Raw genomic sequence first — 11,593 nt, 5'->3', positions numbered from 1 at the left:
ATATATATATATAAATCGACCATATAGGTATCACATTTATTTAATTCGTGAACTTCTAGTGAGTTCGGATATATAAACAACATTATTTTCTAACATATATTAAACGTTATTTATAGTAATGAGTGGTCATGTTTTGGTGAGTAAGTCTATTTCATTTATATATATAAGTAGAAAGTCCTTATAATAATATTAATAATTTTTTAATATATGGTTCTTATCAAACTGATGCAAAACAACTATTTATATAAAATTAGTAAACATATAAATAAGATATTGAGAATAAAGAGGAAGAAAAAGACAAGAAAACATCATCTCAATAATGGAAATTTCCCATTAAGAAAATACTAACAGCTAGATCTTTTTCTTCCCGATACAGTAATAAGGCTGACGAAGATTAAAAAAAATATAATAATAATAATTATTAGTGAATTTTACACGCATCAGAACCACCAAACCCAAGACTCTAAACATTGGAAATTTAAGAGAAAAAAAAAAATCCTTCTCCTGGATCAGTTTTAATCCGTAGTAGTTCTAATCATGATTACATTACATGAACTCGTTAACATCCAAGAGGTCTGAGATTTCAAACTTCAACATACTACTGCAGTAGCTTTCCGGTTCGTCCTCAGTTCCACTATTATTCAAATACGTCGTCGAATTCGAGTTCAACGCCGTTGGACTCGAAGACGGAGTGGACAAAACCGATGTAGTGAAACTGAAGTTCTGGTTGTTGCTGTTGTTGGACTGGTAGCTCTCTGTCGAGGGATCAATCACCGTAGGTTGATAACGATGATGATCATAATAACTACTGTAAGCACTGTAACCTGCTGGTAAACTCGGAACATAGTCTTCGGTAAAATTTGAAGGCATCCCATTAGTTGCTGTCGTAGTAGTAGTACTACTACTTTGCCATTCGCTGATTTGGGAACTTGGAGAACTGAAATTTGTGAGATTTGATAGGTCGTGATGTACTAGTTCTTCATTTGAAAGTGGGACACAAGACACATCTACAGTAGCAGCAGTAGTAGTGGGGCAACCAGCCGGTGAGATTTCTTGGAGTTGGTCAGGTTGGTACAGTACATGTTGGAATTGATGATGAGGATTATTGTTGCCATTAATGTTGCCACAGAGCTGGTTTTGATGATCTACTTCGTGGGAGTTTTGGAAGTAGAAAGTACTGTTTTGGTTGTTTGTAGTCCCACGTTGAGAATTATTCGAGGAATTAGCCATGAGAGAAGTGGCTAGTCTTAGAAGCTCAGGGTTCATTACTGGTTGGACTCCTAGGTACCTGGTCATACTGTTCATCTGATGATGAGATGAGTTGTAGAATGAAGAGCTTAGAATCGAGGAGAGGTCTAGGAGATCTAGCCTTGGACTGTGAGTCACTGGGTCTATTCCCATTCGTAGGAGCCGTTTTCTAATGTGGGTGTTCCAGTAGTTTTTTATTTCGTTGTCAGTTCTCCCTGGTAACCGAGCAGCAATAGCAGACCACCTAAAATGAAAACACACATATATTATATTAGAAACTCGAAATTCTCGAATGTGAAAGTGAAATGTGAACTATTTTCAAAAAGGTTATACTATTTTCAAATTAAGAAATGAATAATTGCGCTTACTTGTTGCCCAAAATACTGTGGAGTTGAATTATTGTCTCTTCCTCTTCGAAAGAAAATCGTCCTCTTTTGATATCTGGTCTGAGATAGTTAGTCCATCGAAGTCTGCAGCTCTTTCCACACCTTTGAAGTCCTGTGATATATTTTTAGTATGAATTAGTTAAATGAACATGATCGAATTGTAGAACATGAAATTGACACACACACATAAGAAAGAAATTATTTAGTAAAATATATACCTGCATTCTTGGGAAGTGTTCTCCAGTTACCATATCCATTTTTCTGAATGAAATCAACAAGTTTTTGATCTTCTTCAGGAGTCCAAGGCCCTTTCTTGAGCCCATTTTTGTCACAACACGGTGCTCTTCCCATGTTGGTATATGTGAAATATTCGAGTCAAATGCTATGTAGCTCTCTGTATATAATCTCGATCTTTCCAAGAGTTCTTCTAAGCTTTTAATGTAATTTATATCTTGCAGAAAAATGTATTTAGAAGTAGAAAGAGAGAAGGTTGTATATATATCAAGAAAGAGAGATGAGTTTGTAGGGTCGGTATGAGACGTACTTGGTTTAAATAGGAAGCGAAAGGATTAGGGGTAAGAAACGAAGCGAAGTCAAAAGGATTCGGTGCCGTCCTCTGTTTTCGATCACTAAGGCCATGTACGCGTGTCCCTTCTCCTTCGAGAAAATTTGTACCTGTATTTTTAATTACACTATAAATACAAATACATAATCATATACATTAAATAAAAAGTTTTAATCTGTTTTCTCTATGTAACTTTTTTTTTTTGCCTCTATAATTTCTAAAATAATTTAAATACTCTTATAAATTTGATTTTGATCAAAAAAATTTAAATTAAAATTACAAATAATTCATCAAATTAAAAATATTTATGTTGTTATACTTTATTTTTTATTTATTTATTTGAATTATTTTATAAAAATAAAATCCAAAATATAATTTATCAAAACACAAAATATAAATAAAGACACGTTCTAAACAAAAATATAAACCCTAAAAGTCTTATCTCTCTCATTATTACTCTCACCTTTGGCCTTTTTCATTTTTTTTAATATTTATATATATATAATGTAAATAATTAAAAGTATTTTCAATATGTTTAATTATGTCTCTCTTTGATATTTTCGTGGTGATATTTGATTTCGAAGGTATTAGCTTAGGCCATCGTTTTCCGACGGGAGCGTGTTACTCCTTGCTTTCTGGATTCATATTAGCTGTCAGCAACGTGGGTTACTGCCACGTGTCCCCTTTCATCTAAGCTAGGCTTTCGTATTTCAAGCCCGTTTACTTCACGGTGTTTCACCTTCTTCCACATACGTCGTTAATCTCTTCTCGTGAAATGACTAATTTGCCACTGAAAAGGTCATTGTCTTTTGCCGACTGCACAAGTATGTGTCGTGTGCTGAGAGGGCTTGTTTAGTATTTTCAGCTATTTGTGTAATGGACTCTTAGTTGATTGTACGGACAAAACATAAATTATTTTCCCTTTCAAAACAGTTGGTCAAATATTAGTAAAACAATTAATGATAAACAATGCTGAGAAAATTTATGAAGAATAGGATAGATATGAGTAGCATTCAATTAAAGTTGAGAGCAATAATAGAGTTCGGTGTTTGCCGAAATATGGGAGCATTAATTAATAAAAAAGTTTTCTCCCCATTATAAAATTTAAATAAGTTTTGATATTAAAATGATTTAAATAAATATAAGGATAATATATATATATGAAAATTTTATAGTATTGGTATAGGTTATGTAAAGAAATTATAATTTAATTTTTTTTATATGACGGTGTACATTATAGTTATAATAAGCATTTCACTAGTTTGTAGAAAATTCTGAATAATTTACCGTACTGAAAACAAACTTTAAAGCTATTTGTTTCACGCACGCATAAAATAAATTTCAAAACAAACTATTTTTGTGTTTTCAGCACATGAATATGTTACAATCTAATTTTTTTTATATGTCAGTGTACAATATAGTTATTTAGAACCTCTCACAATTTTTTGTGAAATTTGGAATAATTTATGGTACCGAAAAACATAAAATAGATTGTTTTGACGCCTATTTTATACACGCGTGAAATAACTTGCTTTGAAACATGTTTTGGGCACTGTAAATTATTTGGAATTTTCTAAAAACTGGTGAGAGGGATCCTAAATAATTACATTGTACACCGCCATAGAAAAAAAAATTAAATTATATTTTTTTTGACAAAAGGCATGTCCCACGGTAAAAACTTCACATATATATATATGTTACACAACTTATCAAAATAAAAAAGAAAAATTACTGTGGTAATTTTATGGAGGAGAACTAAAAGAAATACGTATTAATACTAGCATAGAGTGAAAGAGATAATCTTGTATTTATGATATAAAAAATGGACAAATGAAATTGCAAGAATTAGAGAGTTATAGTCAACATAAAAACAAAATAAGCTAGTGAAAAGGAGTTTGATCATTAATTTGTCTGATTATGAAACTCTCTATGACTCTCAGCAACACCATTTCTCTACCACTTATCCATTCATCTTCAATCTCTATCGTACGTCGTCGTCGTCGTCGGTACAGAATATATATACATTTTTAAATTCATATTATTACTGTTTATTTATATTTGTTTTACTCTTTAAATTCGGTTAATTGAAGAAAAAGTTAGGCAAAACTAAATATATATATATATATAAACAACATTCAAAGTCTAATAGAATCATATAATCAAATTCGAAAGTAATCTAATTATTATTATTAATTACCAAAATCACCGGATCACACTTTTGAAATTCTGGTTTCATTTGGCTAGCTATTACGTGTGATTGGCTTCCATAAATACAGCTTAAGATAATCTTGATCACAAAGTAATTAGACAATACTAGCTATACACTTCATCTTTTTAAGTTTTTTTTTTTCGTTTAATACATTTCTAAATGGAATTTTTGTGCCTCTACTGTGTTAGACTTTCTCTTATGCATTAGTTATGTCCCTATAACTATCAATTCTTCATACAAGGAAAAATTAATAGAGGCACAAGTTTTTTTTCTAAAAATGTGAGCATAATACTATTTGACTTTTCTAATTTTTGGATTAATTTTTGTGTCTGTGAGGGAGAAAAGAAAAAGGGCATATGCTGGCATATATTACTCTTTTTCTCAATCACATTTGACACTTGATCTACTGTCAATCAAAACATCAATAACTCAACTTCATTGACTTTATACCATGTGGTTGCTAATACTCTTTTGAATTTATATAATAATATAGACCCTATTAATAGTAAACTTTTTGTCTTATTTCTGCTTCTGTTTCGAAACCGAACATATCAATGACTGTCTGTGGGAAAGAAAAAGAAAAAATACCATCAATCATTTACCCATAAAAAAATTATATTCCATCTCGTTTTCTTTTCTTGCTTTTTTAATTAGTCATTCTAGTATACATGTTTGAATTTCAAACTTACCTAATACTTATATTCCATCTCCTTTAATCAACGTGTATAAATATTAATATATAATGGTCTCTAATAAGAAGCCCACTAACCAAAATTAGAGTTTGGTATAACTATTTATACTAAAAAAAAATATTAGTTTTAGTCACGATAAATTTTGTGACTACAAGAAAATAATTTGTGACTAAAAGAAAATTATCTTACTTATGTCATCACTAAAAAGTTCGTGGTTAAAAGTATTAGTTACAAAAATCACAATTTGTTGTCACTAAAACTTTATAACTAAAAATAATATGTTGTGACTAAAACTACATTAGTGACAACTTATGATTAAGTATGACTTTTTAATTACAAGTAATTGTTTGTTGTTACTAAAAGTGACATTTAGTTACACGAAATATATATTGTGACTAAAAAGTTCTCACTAAAAATTACGTTTTTTTTTAAGTGTTATAGCACTTTTAATAAGTTTTCACATCCTCTGCTAGTGGCACTTAGTGGGTGTTCTCTTATTAAATTGTCAAAGAGCTCCAATACCTGATCATCACCAAATGCTCCTATTCTTAACCACTTCAATCTTCATCCCCAAATTAAACAATTTTCTAACTTATCATTATTGGCTTATTCTTATCCCAACTTCAAACATAGCATTTGATTTAATTATTACATACTTTACCAGTTGACCAATGATTTAGGTAATGTCCCCACACCCTATATCATGGTGGGACAACTATATGTGTGTGGCTATATATAGAGAGCATTATATGTGTATGCATATATAAATAATATATATATGTGTGTGTATACACTATAAATTATAAATTAATCTAATTATTAATTTAATTCCATTGGAGGAAGAAAAAAAATACCCTAGATCAACTCAATTATTGTTTAATGTGTTCGGTTATAGGATTAGACAGCACAAATGGGAACAATTGATTGGCTACTTTTCATGAAGTTCAAATATTTGACCTGTGAAACCAAGCTACAAGTACAAATTATAATAAGGAAGCGAATTACAATTTCACTTTTGTAAAATTGTACTCATCGAATATATGTTTATTAAGCATTCCCAAGACAAGAGATGGGGGAAACAAAAATGAAAATAGTAATAATGTGGAAAGTACTTTCTAATCTATTTATTGTTATTGGGATTTTTTTAATTAATTTAGACTTTTTGAAGCTAAGTCTAAATTAAAATGAATCATAATGACCAACTTTTTTAACTGGATTACGACGGCTCCATAAGATCGATGTTGCTATTTTGAAAAATTCACTGAGAAAAGTAGTGAAATTTTTCTCTGAAATAATCGTTGAGAAAAGTCTCGGACTCCCCACATATACTACTTTACACTACATTTAAAAGAAAAAAAAAACTGCAATAACATTATATTTTTTTAAGGCGGATCGGTATTAAATGTGATATTTGATAGTTATTCAAATCTTTTTTCTGTGCTTTTTATTTAAGGTTGAAAAAAGCACAGAAAAAACTTATATTTAAAGCTGTGATTATTCGTTTTTTTTTTAAAATTAATTTAGACTTTTTGAAGCTAAGTCTAAACTAAAATCAACCATAATGACCAACCTTTTAACTGGATTCCGACGAGTCCATTCGACGTTGCTATCACTACTAGAGATATAGGCTTTTACTTTAGATTTTATTCTCAGCATATGAAAAAACTAAAGTAAAAGACTTATTAAACTCTTTTACTTTGTTTCTGGATTTGGCGCTAAAAAAAAATTGGATACTTCTTCACTTTCTTAAAAAACGAAGTTAAAAATTCTATGGGAGGAGAGCCATGTTTGGTTGCACAAATATATTATTAGAAAACCATTATTAAAATTAAAATTAAAATTAAAAAAATTTAATTTAATATTTGTTATTTTTAATCATTATTAAAATTAAAATTAAAAAAATATTTTTTTAATAAAATTTGTTAGTTGTTTTTAATTTTTCTGTATTTTTTTTCAATTTTTTTTTCAATTTTTGAATAATTTATGTTTTTTTTTATATAAATAATATATTTTTAAATTAAGATTAAAAAAAATTAACATTAACATTATGCAACTAAATTTTAATAAAAATTAACATTAATTAAATAATTTAAGTAATAATTAAATCCTAAAGTAAATAAATAAATTTTAAACAAATCTTAGAAATTTTGTTTAAATTAATAAAACTATTCAATAAAGCATAAGTAAAATATGTAATTTAATAAATACTAAATTAATATGTAAAAAAAATAATATTTGTTAGTTCTGATTAAATAAAATTAACAAATATATTATTAGAAAACCATTATTAAAATTAAAAAAATTAAATTTAATATTTGTTAGTTTTAATCATTATTAAAATTAAAATTAAAAAATATTTTTTTAATAATATTTGTTAGTTGTTTTTAATTTTTCTGTATTTTTAAAAAAAAAAATTCAATTTTTGAATAATTTATGTTTTTTTTTATATAAATAATACATTTTAAAATTAACATTAAAAAAAATTAACATTAACATTATGCAACTAAATTTTAATAAAAATAAACATTAATTAAATAATTTAAGTAATAATTAAATCCTAAAGTAAATAAATAAATTTTAAACAAATCTTATAAATTTTGTTTAAATTAATAAAACTATTCAATAAAGCATAAGTAAAATATGTAATTTAATAAATACTAAATTAATATGTAAAAAAATAATATTTGTTAGTTCTGATTAAATAAAATTAACAAATATATTATTAGAAAACCATTATTAAAATTAAAATTAAAATTAAAAAAATTAAATTTAATATTTGTTATTTTTAATCATTATTAAAATTAAAATTAAAAAAATATTTTTTTAATAATATTTGTTAGTTGTTTTTAATTTTTCTGTATTTTTTTTAATTTTTTTTCAATTTTTGAATAATTTATGTTTTTTTTATATAAATAATATATTTTAAAATTAACATTAAAAAAAATTAACATTAACATTATGCAACTAAATTTTAATAAAAATAAACATTAATTAAATAATTTAAGTAATAATTAAATCCTAAAGTAAATATATAAATTTTAAACAAATCTTATAAATTTTGTTTAAATTAATAAAACTATTCAATAAAGCATAAGTAAAATATGTAATTTAATAAATACTAAATTAATATGTAAAAAAATAATATTTGTTAGTTCTGATTAAATAAAATTAACAAATATATTATTAGAAAACCATTATTAAAATTAAAATTAAAATTAAAAAAATTAAATTTAATATTTGTTATTTTTAATCATTATTAAAATTAAAATTAAAAAAATATTTTTTTAATAATATTTGTTAGTTGTTTTTAATTTTTCTGTATTTTTTTAATTTTTTTTCAATTTTTGAATAATTTATGTTTTTTTTTATATAAATAATATATTTTAAAATTAAGATTAAAAAAATTAACATTAACATTATGCAACTAAATTTTAATAAAAATAAACATTAATTAAATAATTTAAGTAATAATTAAATCCTAAAGTAATTAAATAAATTTTAAACAAATCTTAGAAATTTTGTTTAAATTAATAAAACTATTCAATAAAGCATAAGTAAAATATGTAATTTAATAAATACTAAATTAATATTTCAAATTTAAATAATTTTAATAATATTTACACTGAAATATATTATAGTTAGATATCATAAAACAACATAATTAACTTCAAAGAGCATAAGACATTAAAAAAACATATTTAATTATATTTACTTTTTTCTTTGGTAATAAGAAATTATTACCAAAGATATAATAGTGTTATTATCACCTAGTGATAATATTATATTTTTTTAGTGTTCATCATAAGAAGCCTTAGACCCGTTTAGAGAGGGTGAGTCATTGAAGACTCTTACATTTGCCTCTCTCTGAATTAGGACACACACAAATTGATTGTAAGTTTGATGATTAGTGTTCCGTGCAGTGTTACATTCATACAATGTCGATCGACAAGAGCTGGATTAATTTGACAGATCGATTATCCAATGAGTATGAGGCTGGTGTGATGGATTTTCTCCAGAGAGCTCGGCAGTGCGTTGACTCAAGGGGATTGGTGAAATGTCCGTGTAAGAGGTGTGTCAACGTTGAATTTCAGACGATTGATGTAATAGAAAATCATCTTTTTGTAAATGGTTTTCTACGGAAATATACCAATTGGCATTGGCATGGAGAGGATGAAATAATACCAATGAGAGCTCAGATAGATCAAAATGATGAAGATGAAATGATGGATGTTCTCAATGATCTTATGCAAAATGACAATGACGAACAAGCGGAGAATGAGCGCAGTCAAGAGATACCTACAACAGACTACAGATATCCCAGCTGATTGTGAACGAGGATGCGATCTCACGGGGGTGATGGTGGAGGATGCGATCCTCCACGTGGACCGTCAGATATCCCAGCTGATTGTGAATGAGGTAATACTTTACACATTGATATACTCCTTAACATTTAACAATTAATCCATATTAATTTTAAAATATTGAATTTGCATACAATAGCGCCTCCAAATAAACGTGGACGCCATAAAGGATTGAACACGCGGGAAAAGAGGGAACAGTTGGGGCGTCCTCTCCCTCTCGAGTGGGATGTGCGGGGGAGAACATATAAAGAGATCGGAGAGTACAGCTCAAATTTCTCAAGAGAGCTCGGATTACTTGTTCAACAGTACACAGATCCGGACTGTCCTCAATGGTCAAAAGTACCAAATGCCTCGAAAGAAAGAATACTTGCACATTTGGAAGTAAGTAGTTTATGTATTTTTATGTTAATTCTCATTTTATGTTATATATCATATTTACTAATAAATGTTTGTAAATTATGATGATTTGTTTGATATTGGGCGTACTAGATATGGAGAATGGCATATGCCTGGGATCTTGAGAGGCATTGATACTTCGTGTGCTAAAAAGTATTCTGACTGAAAGTACGATCCCGGATATCTGGATGGATACTCACCATAAATCAGGCACAGGGTGGGTGACAGAGACAGCCAAAAATACTTGGGTACGTTAAGTTTTTTTAAACAATTTTCAAAATTTTAATTGTTTCAAAATTTTAATTACATTATACATTGTATCACAAGAGGAATTGCGTGCATACCGCGACACACAGCAGACACAGGCAACTGATACTGAGAGTTCCACACCAGTTTCGAGTGCGCCTGAAGATGAAGACATATCTTTGGTACAAACTGTCTTCGGAAAATGACGGGGCCACCATAAAGGATATGGACGTATCCTTAACATAAGGGACCGAACTCCATTTGATTTTCGTCCTTCACAAACTAGAGATGAAGAGTTGTCTGAGATGAGAGAGCGTCTTCGACAGTTAGAGGAGCATGTCCGGACTCATTGTATCACCCCGGGATCTCAATCTGCCCCACCACCACCCGATGATCCCGATGTTGGAGCACCGACTCAGTAGGACTTATGTATGAATTTTATTACAATTGACTATTACATTATCATGTTTAACACAACTCTTTATTTTGATTCAGCGAACATACTCTTGTGTTTTTATTATTTATATGTTTAATATAAGTGTTTTAATTTTATTCTATTTTTTATATTTAATTCAAATTAAATAAATAAGGGAATAAATATTACAAATATAAAAAAAAAATCGGGAAAAGTCTATACCGAGGACATTGTCCTCGGTATATACCAGCAAGATGTCGGTATATACCAGCACGATGACAAATTGGGGTTGGTTGTACCGAGGACATTTGTCACTTTCTACCGAGGACATTGTCCTCGGTAAAGCCTATACCGAGAACATTTTTAATGTCATCGGTAGAAGTTTTGTTTTACCGACGCAGCTGTACCAATAACTTTCTACCGACGACATTGTCTCGGTAGAGGGTGTACCGAGGACATTTGGGCTTATACCGAGGACATTTGTTCTCGGTATAGGCCTTGTTTTTTGTAGTGACGTATAACTTGATTTTTTTTTTCTTTTTTAGTGAGCTAGCATAAAAATAGAATAGAATATCTCTATGTCAAAATATTTATATTAAAAGCTCATTTTTTATTTAGTAAGTTATTATGTATTTACTGATAAATTAGAAGCATGTAGAGTATGTACGTGTTTTTATATAATTTATAGGGGCCTTCGTCATATAGATATTATATAATTGATACTATAAGTATACGTGTACGTGTTCATGTATATGTGTATATACATATATTATATTTGCATGCATGAAATCTCTCATATATATGTATATATATATCCGAACCTTCATTGTTAATATTATTAATAATTTTGCTTCCAGCAAATTTTGTAATAATACTTAATAAATTGAACCTAATTAAACTGAGAGCAATTGACCTCTATACGTGTCCCCATGCAAGACGTTAAATTCAATAAAGAAGAGTCTTACTATTGAAATCGACGACCCTTATTCAGCCATTAACAGCCTAACACGTAAAAAAATCTGATGTCCATTTAATGTCAGCTCTTTTGACAAGCAAAAACAACATGTCCTTTCGT

At 28.2% G+C, this 11,593-nt stretch overlaps 1 protein-coding gene across 1 annotated transcript; it reads right to left on the bottom strand.

The window, feature by feature from the left end:
• Positions 1-308: 308 nt before the first annotated feature.
• On the bottom strand, positions 309-2,168 carry LOC133794174 (transcription factor MYB102-like). Its single transcript, XM_062231372.1, has 3 exons — positions 1,853-2,168; positions 1,617-1,746; positions 309-1,492 (listed from the first exon to the last, which is right to left on the bottom strand). Exons 1-3 carry the CDS (start codon positions 1,983-1,985, stop codon positions 547-549), a joined length of 1,209 nt encoding a protein of 402 aa, XP_062087356.1. The 5' UTR covers positions 1,986-2,168; the 3' UTR covers positions 309-546.
• Between the last annotated feature and the right edge of the window lie 9,425 nt (positions 2,169-11,593).

This window comes from Humulus lupulus, chromosome 8 (assembly GCF_963169125.1).
Source record: "Humulus lupulus chromosome 8, drHumLupu1.1, whole genome shotgun sequence".
NCBI lineage: Eukaryota > Viridiplantae > Streptophyta > Magnoliopsida > Rosales > Cannabaceae > Humulus > Humulus lupulus.
Note: the sequence above shows the minus strand (reverse complement) of the source record. Positions and strands in the feature narration are given on the sequence as shown.

What these genes read in the sequence shown, in the direction of transcription:
- LOC133794174 (XM_062231372.1), bottom strand. Translation starts at nt 1,985, where the DNA reads ATGGGAAGAGCACCGTGTTGTGACAAAAATGGGCTCAAGAAAGGGCCT. An exon ending in AACACTTCCCAAGAATGCAG is followed by an intron (nt 1,747 to 1,852) that starts GTATATATTTTA and finishes AATATATCACAG; the next exon opens with GACTTCAAAGGTGTGGAAAG. An exon ending in CACAGTATTTTGGGCAACAA is followed by an intron (nt 1,493 to 1,616) that starts GTAAGCGCAATT and finishes TTTTCATTTTAG; the next exon opens with GTGGTCTGCTATTGCTGCTC.